The sequence below is a fragment of the Micromys minutus genome, assembly GCF_963924665.1.
Source record: "Micromys minutus genome assembly, chromosome: 9".
NCBI classification, from domain to species: Eukaryota; Metazoa; Chordata; class Mammalia; order Rodentia; family Muridae; genus Micromys; species Micromys minutus.
The window spans coordinates 35,195,729-35,210,241 of record NC_137978.1 but is presented as its reverse complement, the minus strand read 5'-3'; the positions used below and the strand labels follow the sequence as shown (position 1 = coordinate 35,210,241).

The window sequence follows — 14,513 nt, the reverse complement described above, 5'->3', positions numbered from 1 at the left end:
CTCTCCCTCTCCCTCCCTCCTCCCTCCCTCCTCCCCCTTTTTTCCTCCAGAACTTACTTCTACTCCTTAGGATTGTCTCCTAAAACATTGCGTTTTCGTTCCACTTGCAGCCTGATCGAGTTTCCAGCACCCAGCTCCCCCGTCTCCTCCATCGAACAGATCCCGATAACCATTCACACCCAGCAACAGTTCATGCCCCAGGTGTTTGCCATTGCAGCCTATTCGAAGGGATTCGCCTGCTCGGCGGGGCCAGGAAGAGTGCTGCTATTTGAGAAGGTGGAAGAGAAAGACTTTTACCGGGAAAGCAGAGAAATCCGGGTAAGGGGAGCAGGAAGGGGAAAGCAAATGGGGTCCTTAGGAGCGTTGTTCTGCCTAGCTCTAACAGAGCATCTCACCAGGAAAGGCTGGGCAGAGACAGAGAACCCAGCCCTCAGAGATTTAGGAGCCTGTAAACCAGATTGGGATTTAAAAGTAGCACAATCTAGATTTGAGTCCTGTGGGAAAATATTGCCAAGTACACTCCCTCCCCAAACCCGGTGCCCCATAACCCTTCCATTATTATAACCATGATAGTAATCAAATCTCTCAGCACACACATTTGTGGAATGATACAGAAATGACCTCGACCAGCAGGTTGTTCTTCAATGACAGGGACCTGGGAGGGAAGACCAGGGGATAGGAAAGAGAACAGGAACGTTTGGGATCAAAGGGTCTTACACTGGTGGCTCGTGTAAGCAAGTTTATTAAGAAATGCAGCATCTTATGTACAGCTTCAGGGGGGAGGGGACAATCAACAGAAAACGATCATACATCAGGGGAGGTCAGCAGGAAGCAACGTTGCACAAGGGGAACACTGGGAACACGGGATGTCTCACAGACCAAGCACTCAGTAGCCTTGGAACTGATGGACCACAGCCCCTCAAAGTGGGAAAGATCAAGTTCTCAGGACCCAGAAAAAAATGCAGTTTCCCAAGAGCCTGTCCCCAGCCATTACTGGCCTTGGCCAGCATGCACCTGGTTTAAGACAAGGGACAAGTTATTTTTCCGTACACCAGGGTCCAGAGAAAGTCTCAGAATGTTCCGGCCCTGGAAACAGATGGAACACAGCGGCTTGGAAAGGAACCCAGCAGGCTCCTTGGTGTTTAAAACTGTTCTTGAGGGATCTAAGAAAATTACTGATACTTGACAAGAGGGTATAAACTGGGAATTTACTTTGCCCATAAAGAAATGCACTCCCTGTCTGTTGGCTTATTTACTTATTTAACAAGTATTTACCAAGTGTTGACTGAGCCTGGCAGTCTTGGGCGTTGGGGGTTGGACACACAATGGGAACGTCAACAGGTAAAGAGCCACAGCTCAGGACTCAACATGCAAGAGAAGCAGAAAATGAAAATCACGACAGATAAGAATCAACATGGAGGAAGTACAGCCAGGAAGAGGTCCGGAGGCTAGAGGGGTTCTGCTCCAGAACCGCCGGGGGACTGTCTGTTGTGTACTTACCATGGGGACAGATCCCGTGCCTGGTGGCTAAGACAGTGGAGTCAGCTGTGCCCCTCTTCTCTACCGGAACTTACTGTGTTAGGAGACCAGGGTCACACCCTTCACTGCAGCCATCAATTCACTGAGTGCCTGCTCCACTCGGGGCCCGTGTGCACACACGGGGGCATATCTGTGGTTATCTGTAGAACAGCGTGGACAGGCTTCTCAGCCCACAGTTCCCACTCTGCTTTGTGTAGTGTGATAAGTGTGACAAGATGGGGCTCCCAGGGGCTACTGGTACATTTTGGAGCTATCTGTCTCCTTATCCCAGGATGCTCAGAGACAGCTTGCTGGTGAGCTTCCTTATCGGCCATGTGAAGAAGGGTCATTCTGTGTACACAGACATGACTCCAAGCATAGGGAGCCATGTGCAAGAACGCAGTATCCCAGGCCCCAGGGACTCACAGAATATAGAAATACCAAGGAGATGACTAGCTGGAGGCTCTGACTTTGGGGATAAACAGATCCCCCATCTTTCTGAGCATCTGTCAGGCAATGACACAGGGGGAAACCAGGCTGTTAAAAAATGGTTCTCAACCTTCCTAATGCTGCAACCCTTTGATACACCTCATGTTGTGGTGACACCCCCAGACATAAAATGATTTCATTGCTACTTCATAGCTGTAAATCTGCTACTTTTGTGAGTAGTAACGAAAATATCTGATATTCGCATCTGATAACGTAGATATCTGATGTTAAGGGGGCCGAGACCCACAGGTTGAGAACCACTACTCTAAGACACCAAGGCCTAAGCAGATGGCAGGGATACAGAAATGGTGCCTGCAGGCTGGCCCGTCAACATCTTTGGTCACTAACAGAAGGGGAAAGGAAATCTACTTTCACTGTGTCTCACTGGGCTTCTCATGGGTGGCCACAGTAGGTTTAAAAGAGCGTGCTTGTTTTGGAGTCTCATACCGGGATGGCTGGCCCATTGAAACCCACACGGGCGGTTGTCTAACTCTTAAATGAACACTCTATTTAAAACCGGCTGAAGCATGGGCAAGCCAGTCCCCCCTTCTCCAGACTTGAGCAAGCTGTGGTCAGGAGTCTGTGAGCTAAGAGTGCCCCCTGGGACCCCTGTAGACACGCTGACAACGTGGCACCCTGACTGAGAATGTCTGGTGGCTGTTTTGTGCCTTGGGCAGATCCCTATGGACCAACAAAGCAGTGACCCAAGTCAGTCGGACAAACAGGATGTTCTGTGCCTATGCTTCAGCCCGTCAGAAGAAACCCTGATTGCCAGCACCAGCAAGAACCAGCTCTATTCCATCACGATGTCCCTGACAGAGATCAGCAAGGTAAGCTTCCTCCAAGGGCATCAGCCCCCCCCCCCTTCCAGTCCACACCGGGATGCCCATCCAAGGTGCCGCTCACCATGGGTAGAAGTTCATACAAAGCTTGGTATAGTTCACACACCCTACTCATACAAGCAAACAGAAAAGCTGAGCATGCAGAAGCAGTCGCAGGGTTGGGGTGGCGTGGGAGTGCCTCACATTGCCTATCAAGTTCAAATCCCACACGTCCCACCAGGAGTTATGTCTCAGGGAATTGAATCTACTACCATCCCTGTTTCCCATCCTGAAGGGGAAGATATAGAAATCCCCATGGTTGCTCTTTTGGCTTGATTTGGAATTGCAAAGGAGACCGCCTTAAGCACTCCAGGCAATTTAACAAAACTCACTGTTGGCTGCACGCTTCATCATAAGAGATGTTTTAGTCCTGTGCTGCCTAGCAGCATAGACTCAAATATATAAATCAAAGACAGCAGACCACCTACAATCACAGTCAGGGATTTTAACATATCCTTTTAGGTCTACTTGGGGGTGGGGGGAATTGTTGCTAATGAGACAGGGACTCTTGTAGCCCTAATAGCTAAGAATGACCTTGAACTTCTGACCTTCATTTCTCTTCCTCTATGGCACAGGTGTCACCTTTCCCATTCATACCATGCTGGGGATCAAACCCAGGGTTTCGTGTACGTGCTAGGCAAACACTCTACCAACTGAGCCACATCTCGAGCCCAGTGGTGGTTTACAGTAGCCTTGTTCTTCAGAGTTAAAAACCCAGTACTATGGTTAATTGTGGAATATAATCATCACCTCATGGAGAAAATAGCCCATACTCTTTAACCATCGTCCCTCACCCACCCTCCCACCTCAACCCTGAGCAAATGCTAATCTATCTTACAGATTATCGATTTGCTTATTCTGGGTACTTTATATAATAAAAATAATATGATATGTGGACTTTGGTGACTGGCTTCTTTGATGTAACTATCATAAAGGCTCATCTACTCCCTAGCATGCATCAGTACTTCATAACCCTTTCATGGCCGAATAATATCCCAGTGTATTATTTCGACATACTACAGTTTGCTTATCTGTACATCAATTTGGGTCATTCAGGTTTTTTCTTTTTTCTTTTTTTTTTTTTTTTTTTTTTGATATTATGTATATCATTGCTGTGAACACTTCCATACTAGTTTTTGTTTGGACATAGATTTGTATCTCAGATCTTAATAGTGGAGTTGCTGGTTACCTGATGTCTTCATTAGGGTTTTATGACTGTGAAAAGACACCATGACCACTGCAACTCTGATGAAGGAAAGAATTTCCCTGGGGCTGGCTGACAGTTCAGAGGTCTAGTCCATTGTCATCATGGCAGGAAGCATGGTAGTGTACAGGCAGACATGGTGCTGGAGAAGGAGCGGAGAATTCTACATGTTGATCCACAGGCAGCAGGAAGAGAACTGGTTTGAGCTTCTGAAACCTCAAAGCCCACTCCCTAGTCATACACCTCCTCCAACAAGGCCACACCCACTCCAAGGCCACACATCCTAATAGTGCTGCTCTCTGTGGGCCTATAGGGGCCATTTTCTTTCAAACCACCGCTCTTGGCAACTCTATGTTGGGCATTTGAGAAACTTCTTGTGTCCCAAGAGGCAGTATTGTGAGGATTCGAGTTTCCCTTTATCAGTACAGACACTTGTAATGATCTAACTTTTTTATTACATCCATCCCAGAAGTTGCACAGTGGTATTGTGCATCCATCATGGTTGCAATTTGTGTTTCCCTGGTGGCCATAATACCACCATACTTTTGTCAGGTGCTTTGGTCCCATCTGCCCATCTTCTTGGAAGAAATTCTGGTCAAATCTCATCTATATCAGATACGTCTTTTAATTCTGCACTGCCTTTTACTACTGGATTTTATGAATCATGCATTATAGACATGAGTCTACCATGGACTCCTGCCTCAGCCTCCCAAGTGTGCACCATCACATTTGGAATCTTCTCACTTGCTTGGTAATTCATAAAAGCCCCTATTTTGATGAAGGCCAATCGACCTACTTTTCTTCTATACGTATCTTATAGCATATGTTTAAGGGTCTGTTGCCACAGTTTTGGGTAATGGAAGTTTTTAACCCTGTGCCTAAGAGTTTTATAGTATTAACTCTTGGATTTCATTCTTTGCTCTATTTCGAGTTTGTGTGTGTGACATGGAGTATGGGTCCTGTGGTGGCTTGAATAAAAATGCCTTCCAAAGGCTCACAGAGAGTGGCACTTTATTGAGAAGTGTGGCCTTGGTGGAAGAACTGAGTCACTGTGGGTGGGCATGGGTTTCCAGAAGCCTAAGCCAGGCCCAGTGTCCCTCTCTCTTCTTGCTGCCTGCCAATCCAGATGTAGAATGCTCAGCTACCTCTCCAGCACCATATCTGCCTGCATGCCACCATGCTTCCTACCATGAGGTCAGTGGTCTGAACTAAGCCAGCCCCAATTAAATTCTTTCCTTTATAAGAGTTTCTGTGTCATGGTGTCTCCTCACATCAGTAAGAACCCTAAAATAGGACTAAACTATAGCCTTGCACATGTAGATATGCAGTTAATCCAGCACCATTTGTCAAAGGACTATTCTTTCTCTATCGGATTGTCTTGACACCTTTGTCAAACTCAGTTGGCACAAGGGTTCATTTCTAGAGTCTTATTTCTAATCCACCTGCTATCGTTGGGTTGGATGTTCAACTGATGTCTGTTCATCTGACTGTCCATCTGTCAATACTCACATCTTCAACTTCTTGTTACCTTCTCTCTGTTTGTCTTAACCCTTGTGGGAAGTAGACTGTTGAAATCTCCAGCTCTTAGAGTTGAACTACCTGCCCCCCACCCTCCCACCATGTTCCCCTCCCCAGTGAAGTCTTTACTTCATGTTTTGGTGCTGTGTTGTTAGGCAGGCACATGTTTATAACATGCCACCTTCATGATGGATTGACCCTTTTGACATCACAAAATGAAGCTCCGTTTCTACTAACATTCTGTCTTGAAATCTGTTTTGTCTGATATTACAGTGGGGAGACTAGCATTCCTGTGGTTGCTGATTGCATGATTCGCCTTTTTAAATCCCTTTCAATACCTTTGTGCTTTCATTCTAAAATATACTTTCCCTGCAAAGCTCGAGATTGGGACTTTTATGTTTGTTTAGGTTTGAAGAGGGTAGGGATTGGACCCAGGTCTTCACACATGCCCCAACACTGAGTGTGCTTCTAGGTCTTGCTCATTAGCCACTCCCATCCCATGCTATTATTGGTGTAGTTGGGCTGGCATCTGTATATTAGTCGCTTGCTTCTGTGAAAGAAATTGTACCTGAAAGAAATCAAATTAGGCGAGGAAGGAGTTGTTTGAGCTCACAGTTTGATGTCAGAAACAACTTTGGCTGTGCCAGCAGGAGCCTTGGCTGCCTTCCCACATCTCTTTGGATCAGGAAGCTGAGCAAATACAAGAAGCAAGGCAGGGCAGTAGCACCCCTCCCAAAAGGTCTACACAGTTGCAAGAAAGTGTCACTAGTTGGGACCAAGTGTTCCAACACAGGACCCTGTGAAAGACATTCCACATCCAGACTGTGAGGTTTGAAAAAAAAAAAAAAAAGGCAAAGTACTAGACAGATATCATGGGAATTCAGAAAGTAAACACATTCCAGAACATCGGCTGGCCATAGAGGCTTCCGGCCATGGATTCTGAGGGAGACCAGTGAGTGCTGAACCGGCTCCCTGACATTCTACAACTACTCGGCCTACCGGGAGAAAATAGTCGATTCCCTTGGGTGTGGGGAGAATGTTTACAAGCTAGTATGAGCTAGTAGAAACACTGTTGCCAAACATATTAAGGGCAGAGGAGTAACAGGTGTGCAGTGGCCCTGTCTCAGACAGGGGATAGGGTGGACCTAAATGTAGGAATTCCCATCTGAACCTCTTTCTTGACTTCGGAACAAATCTAGTGTGTATTCACCCCCTTCAGTTTCCCAGCTGTCACTCTCCTCTGTCCCTAAACCAAATGCTTCAGATAATAGACATTTGTAACACCCAAAAGACCACCCACCCACTTGGTGGTGTGCTACTGGTTCTCACAGAATTAGGACAGTCTCTATAGACAGAAATTTAGCATCCTTTATTAAGACACTTAAAAAACATCCATAGCATTTACCCAGAATTCCACATCCAGAAACTTATCCTAAGGAAGAGATGAACAAAGACTGATAAGTAAGGACATTCAGTCTGTAGTGGAGTTCTCAAATGACAAAGTTAGAAGCCACATAAACGTTCCCACAGAGGAGGATTGGTTAAAGCCTAGGATGATAGACTTGCGTTACCATTAAAATAGTAAATGTTAACGTTGTATTTATTATTTGTTTGGTTTTGCTTATGGGTAGGTGTTGCCTGCAAGTGTGTCTGTATAGTGTGTGTGTGTGTGTGTGTGTGTGTGTGTGTGTGTGTGTGTGTGTGTGTGTGTGTGTCTGGTACTGTAGGAGACCAGAAAAGAGCATCAGCGTCTCTGGAATTGAAGTTACAGACCACTTACCATGTGTGTGCTAGGACACAAACCCAGGTCCTCTGGGAGAGCAGTCAGTGATTGAGCCATCTCTCCAGCCTAAGTTGTATTGTAGATGTACGACCGGAGAGTGGGCCACACCATGGTCAGTTATAACAGTTTGCCTTAGAGTGAGTTCTGTATGCTCAGCCTAGTAAAGGGTCCTAGGTACTAATGCATGCTGAAGGACACAGTCAGCCTTTTGCTCGCCCTGCTGGATCTCATTCTGTGTGGTTTCCCCAGGGAGAGGCTGCCCATTTTGAGTACCTGCTGTACCCCCTGCACTCAGCATCCATCACTGGTCTAGCTACCTGCATCCGAAAACCCCTCATTGCCACCTGTTCTCTGGATTGCTCCGTTCGCATCTGGAATTACGAATCAAAGTAAGGAGGAAAAGCCCCCCCTGCAATCGTGTGTAGAGAAAGTCAGTCGGTTACCTCTGTTTCCCTGTTGGCTTACTCAGTGCCCACCATTATCTTTAGCCAGAATCCAGAAAACAGACCCAGATACACAAAATGGTCTTGAGGGGAATGGGGGGGGTTCAGCTCATAACTCAGTAACTGGCCTTTCTCACAGCACACTGGAACTATATAAGGAATACCAAGAAGAGGCCTATACAGTCAGCCTCCACCCCTCTGGACACTACGTCGTGGTGGGGTTTGCCGACAAACTGCGCCTAATGAATCTGCTCATTGATGACATCCGTCCTTTCAAAGAGTATTCTGTCAGAGGATGCAAAGAGGTAAAGACTGTGGGACCTAAGTCTCTCTTTCGGGGCCCTAGTTGCAGGGTCCCGGTGACTTAAAACAGCAGCCAGTGCGTCTGTCACCAGATTCAATGAAGCACGTGGTTCTGTCTGTGATAATTTTTTTTAATTTTCTTAATTGGCTGTTTTATTTACTTACATTTCAAATGTTATCTCCCTTCCAGGTTTCCCCTCCACAAACTCCCTATCCCACCCCCACTTCTCCCTGCTTCTGTGAGAGTACTCCCACTCCCACCTCACTGCCTTAGCATTCCCCTATGCTGCGGCATCCAGCCTTTATAGGACCAAGGGCCTCCCCCCCTCACTGATGCCAGACAATGCCATCCTCTGCTGCATATGCAGCTGGAGCCATGGGTCCCTCCATGTATATTTTTTGGTTGGTGGCTTAGTCCCTGGGAGCTGTGGGGGGTTCTGTTTGGTTGATATTGTTGTTCTTCCTATGGGATTGCAAATCCCTTCAGCTCCTTCAGTCCTTCCCCTAACTCCTCCATTGAGGTCCCCATGCTCAGTCCAATGGTTGGCTGCAAGTTATTTATTTGTTTATTCATGAGTCTTCTCTTTTTTAAATGTATTTATTTTTATTTTATGTGTGTTGGTGTTTTGCCTGTATTGCTGTCTGTGTGAAGGTGTCTATCTTAATTCAGGGTTTGTATTCATGAACAAAACATCATTGACCAAGAAGCAAGTTGGAAAGGAAAGGGTTTATTCAGCTTACACTTCCACAATGCTGTCAAGGAAGCCAAAGGAAGTCAGGACTGGAACCCAAGCAGTTCAGGAAGCAGGAGCTGATGCAGAGGCCATGGAGGGATGTTACTTACTGGCTTGCTTCCTCTGGCTTGCTCAGGTTGCTTTCTTTTTTTTTCTTTTTAAATTTATTTTAAAAAACAAAGATAAAAGAAAAAAATTTTAACCTTTTTGCATAAATGTATACAAATACATTTTTGTCAGTGCTTGGATTTTTTTTCTTTTTTTTTTTTTAAGGTTTGATACTCTGCATTAAGGTCTTACTAGTTACAATGAGCAAAAAGTACATGTAAAACAGGATGTAACCCAAAATTAGTCAACGTTTTCTTGGTGTGTAAGGTTTGAGCATGACAGGTTTGTTTTGTTGTTGTTGTTTTCTTTTCTTTTCTTTTCTTTCTTTTTTTTTTTTTTTTTTTTTTTTTTTTTTTTTTTCTTGAACTTCACACAGTCTGTGAGTTGTTTCTGGGGCAGTGCGAGCCTCTGGGGTTAGCATCCCACTATCAGTGACTGCATATTATGTCTGTTCTTTTGTGACTGGGTTATCTCACTCAGGATGATATTCTCTAGATGCAACCATTTTCTTAAGAATTTGGTTAAGTAATTGTTTCTGATAGCTGAGTAGTACTCCATTGTGTAAATGTACCACAATTTTTGTATCCATTCATCTACTGAAGGACATCTGGGTTCTTTCCAGCTTCTGGCTATTATAAATAGAGCTGCTATGAATATTGTGGTGCATGTATCTTTGTTGTATATTGGAGTGTCTCTGGGGTATATGCCCAGAAGTGGAATAGCTGGATCTTCAGGTAGTACTATGTCCAATTTTCTGAGGAATCGCCAAACTGATTTCCAGAGTGGTTGTAGCAGTTTACAACCCCACCAACAGTGGAGAAGTGTTCCTTTTTCTCCGCAACTTCGCCAGCATCTGCTGTCATCTGAGTTTTGGATCTTGGCCAATCTGACTGGTGTGAGGTGAAATCTCAGGGTTGTTTTGATTTGCATTTCCCTGATGGCTAAAGATGTGGACCACTTCCTTAGATGTTTCACAGCCATTCCATATTCCTCAATTGAGAATGTTTTGTTTAGCTCTGTACCCCATTTTTTAATAGGGTTGTTTGATTCTCTGGTGTCTAGCTTTTTGAGTTCTTTGTATACCTTGGATATTAGCCCTCTATCTGATGTGGACTTGGTAAAGATCTCTTCCCATTCTGTTGGCGGCCGTTTTGTTTTCTTGACAATGTCCTTAGCCTTACAGAAACTTTGCAATCTCATTAAGTCTTATTTGTTAATCTTTGACCTTAGAGCTTAAGCCATTGGTGTTTTGTTCAGAAAATTTTCTCCTGTGCCTATATGTTCTAAGGTTTTCCCTACTTTCTCTTCTAATAGTTTCAGTGTATCTGGTTTAATGTGGAGATCTTTGATCCACTTACACTTGAGCTTTGTACAAGGAGATAAGAAAGGGTCTATTCTCATTTTTCTGCATGCTGAGTGCCAGTTGGACCAACACCATTTGTTGAATAGGCTGTCCTTTTACCATTGAATGTTTACAGCTCCTTTGTCAAAAATCAGGTGACCATATACCTGGGGGCTCATTTCTGGATCTTCTATTCTATTCCATTGATCCACGTGCCTATTTCTGTACCAGTACCATGCAGTTTTCAGCACAATTACCTTGTAATATAGCTTGAGGTCAGGGATAGTGATTCCCACAGATGTTTTCTTGTTGTTGAGGATGGATTTCACTATGCTAGGTCTTTTATTATTCCAGATGAAATTCCACATTGCTCTTTCCAACTCAATGAAGAACTGGGTTGGAATTTTGATGGGGATTGCATTGAATCTGTAGATTGCTTTTGGTAAGATGGACATTTTTAAAATGTTGAGCCTTCCAATCCATGATCATGGGAGATCTTTCCATTTTCTGAGATCTTCCTCGATTTCCTTCTTTAAAGGTTTGAAGTTCTTGTCATACAGGTCCTTCACTTGCTTAGTTAGAGTCACACCAAGGTATTTCATAGTTTTTGTGACTATTCTGAAGGATATCTTTTCCCTAATTTTTTTCTCCACATGTTTGTTTTTTGAATATAGGAAGGCTACTGATTTGTTTGAGTTAATTTTGTATCCAGCCACTTTGCTGAACTTGTTTATCAGCTGTAGGAGTCCTCTGGTGGAATTTTTGGGGTCACTTAAGTACACTATCATGTCATCTGCAAACAGTGGTGTTTTTACTTCTTCCTTTCCGATTTGTATCCCCTTGATCTCCTTTTGCTGTCTAATTGCTCCAGCCAGGACTTCCAGTACTATGTTGAATAGGTAGGGGGAGAAGCCTTGTCGAGTCCCTGATTTTAGTGGGATTGCTTCAAGTTTCCCACCATTAAGTTTGATGTTGGCTGTTGGTTTGCTGTATATTGCTTTTATTATGTTTAGGTATGGACCTTGGATTCCTGTTCTTTTCAGGACTTTTAACATGAAGGGGTGTTGAATTTTATCAAATACTTTCTCAGTATCTAGTGAGATGACCATGTGATTTTGTTCTTTGAGTTTGTTTATATGGTGGATTACATTGATGGATTTCCTTATATTAAACCATTCCTGCATCCCAGGGATGAACCCTACTTGGTCATGGAGAATGATCGTTTTGATGTGTTCTTGGATTCGGTTTGCAAGGATTTTGTTGAGTATTTTTGCATCAATGTTCATAAGTGAGATTGGTCTGAAGTTCTCTTTCCTTGTAGGGTCTTTGTGTTGTTGAGGGTTATTGTAGCCTCAAAAAATGAGTTAGGTAGTATTCCATCTGATTCTATCTTTTGGAATAGTTTGGAGAGTATTGGTGTTATGTCCACAATAAATGTCTGATAAAATTCTGCACTAAACCTGTCTGGACCTAGGCTTTTTTTGGTTGGGAGGCTTTTGATGACTTCTTCTATTTATTTAGGTGTTATGGGATTATTTAGATGGTTTACCTGGTCCTGGTTTAACTTTAGGATCTTGTATCTGTCTAGAAATTCATCCATTTCCTCCACATTTTCCAACTTCATGGAGTATAGACTTTTGTAGTAGGATCTGATGATTTCTTGAATTTCCTCAGTTTCAGTTGTTATGTCCCCACTTTCCTTTCTGATTTTGTTAATTTGTATACTCTCTCTTTGCCCTCTAGTTAGTCTGGCTAGGGGTTTATCAATCTTGTTGATTTTCTCAAAGAACCAGCTCTTAGTTTTGTTGATTCTTTCGATGGTTCTTTTTGTTTCTATTTGGTCTATTTCTGCCCTAAGTTTGATTATTTCTTGCCGTCTACTCCTCTTGGGTGTATCTGCTTCCTTTTGTTCTAGAGCTTTTAGCTGTGCTGTCAAGTTGCTGATGTATGCTCTCTCCAGTTTCTTTTTGGAAGCACTTAGGGCTATGAGTTTTCCTCTCAGTACTGCTTTCATTGCATCCCATAGGTTTGGGTATGTTGTGTTTTCATTTTCATTGAACTCTAGAAAATTTCTTTCTTTATTTCTTCTTTGACCTTGCTATCGTTTAACAGAGTGTTGTTTAGTTTCCATGTGTATGTGGGCTTTTTGTTGTCTTTGTTGTTGTTAAAGACCAGCCTTAGACCATGGTGATCTGAGAGGATGCATGGGAGTATTTCAATCTTCTTATATCGATTGAGGCTCATTCTGTGTCCAATTATGTGGTCAATTTTCGAGAAGGTGCCATGGGGTGCTGAGAAGAAGGTGTATTCTTTTACTTTAGGATGATATGTTCTGTAGATATCTATTAATTCCAGTTGGTTCATAGTCTCTGCTAGTTTTGCAGTGTCCTTGTTCAGTTTCTGTTTCCATGATCTGTTCATTGGTGAGAGTGGGGTATTGAGGTTTCCCACTATTATTGTGTGGGGTGAAATGTATTTTTTGAGCTTTAGTAGGGTTTCTTTTATGAATGTGGGTGCTTTTGTATTTGGAGCATATATGTTAAGGATTGAGAGTTCCTCTTGACAGATTTCCCCTGTAATGAGTAAAAAGTGTCCTTCCTTATCTTTTTTGATAACTTTTAGTTGGAAATTTACTTTATTTGATATTAGAATAGCCACTCCAGCTTGCTTCTTGGGGCTGATGCGTGGAAGTTTTTTTCCCAACCTTTTACTCTAAGATAGTGTCTGTCTTTGTCTCTGAGATGAGTTTCCTGTATGCAGCAAAATTCTGGATTTTGTTTATGTATCCAGTCTGATAGCCTATGTCTCTTTATTGGGGAGTTGAGTCCATTTATGTTAATAGATATCAAAGAATAGTGGTTGCTGTTTCCTGCTATTATTGCTTTTGTAGGTTGAGTTGTGTCTGTGTCTCTTCTTTTGGTTTTCTTGCTTAGGTGTTTTCTTGTTTTTAGTAGGATGTAGTTCCTCTCATTGTATTGGGTTTTCCACCTATAATTTGTTGTAGTGCTGGGTTTGTGGTCAGATATTGTGTTAATTTAGTTTTTTCTTGGAATATCTTCATCTCTCCATCTATGGTGATTGAGAGTTTTGCTGGGTATAGCAGCTTGGGCTGGCACTTGTGCTCTCTTAGGGTCTGCATGATGTCTGTCCAGGCTCTTCTAGCTGTCTTAGTCTCTGTTGAGAAATCGGGTGTGATTCTGATTGATCTGCCTTTTATATGTTACCTGACCTTTTTCCCTTACTGCTTTTAGTATTCTTTCTTTTCTTTGGGCACTTGGTGTTTTGACTATTATGTGTCGGGAGGAATTTCTTTTCTGGTCCAACCTATTTGGAGTTCTGTAGGCTTCTTTTATGCTCGTGGTCATCTCATTCTTGAGGGTAGGGAAGTTTTCTTCTACAATTTTGTTGAAGATATTTACTGTGCCTCTTAGTTGATATTCTTCTCCCTCTTCTATTCCTATTATCCTTAGGTTTGGTCTTCTCATTGTGTCCTGGATCTCCTGGACATTTTGAGTTAGGAGCTTTTTGGTTTTTGCATCTTTTCTGACTGTTTTGTCTATGTTTACAATGTTGTCTTCGGCCCCCGAGATTCTCTCTTCTATCTCTTGTATTCTATTGGAAATGCTTGCATCTGTGACTCCTGTTTTCTTTTTTAGGTGTTCTACCTCTAGGGTTATCTCTTTTAGTGTTTTCTTTATTGTGTCAATTTCCATTTTAATCCATTCCTTCATCTCTTTGGTTCTGTTTTCCTCTAGTCCTTTGAGTTCTTTGAGTGCTTTTCTTGTTTCCTCTTTAAAAGCTTCTGATTCTTTTTGCTTTTCCTCCCGATCTTGTTTAAGGATCTCTATCATCATGTTGAGGTATGATTTTAGGTCTGTGTCTTCTTTTTCTGGAGTGTTTGGCATTCCGCTGTTTGCTGTGATGGGAGAGCTGGGTACTGGTGTTGCCAGGTTGTCTTGGTTTCCTTGGGATATGCCCTTTCGCTTTCTCTTGCCATCTTGTTGTCAGTGATATGTTTTTGCCTTTCCCTTGTACCTGGTCTGTGTCCCTGGATTTCTGCTGGTCCAGGTGGTAGATGGTCTGAGCCCTGTTCTATGCCCCAAAGCTGCCGGGTGGGAACAGAGGTCCCAATGTTGGGTTCCTGGTCCCTGGATCAGGCAGGGCAGAGGCGTGCTTTCCGTGTGCACTTG

General features: G+C 43.3%; 1 protein-coding gene across 1 annotated transcript in view; it reads left to right on the top strand.

Moving 5' to 3' along the window:
• The window catches only part of CFAP57 (cilia and flagella associated protein 57), a gene marked incomplete at both ends in the record, with an annotated part of 68,076 nt that overhangs the window by 8,795 nt on the left and 44,768 nt on the right, over window positions 1–14,513 (top strand). The window contains 4 exons of the mRNA XM_080921947.1: window positions 111–318; window positions 2,685–2,837; window positions 7,643–7,782; window positions 7,976–8,141. Coding sequence (XP_080778073.1) covers window positions 111–318; window positions 2,685–2,837; window positions 7,643–7,782; window positions 7,976–8,141 — 667 coding nt within the window. The remainder of the gene's footprint in view (window positions 1–110; window positions 319–2,684; window positions 2,838–7,642; window positions 7,783–7,975; window positions 8,142–14,513) is intronic.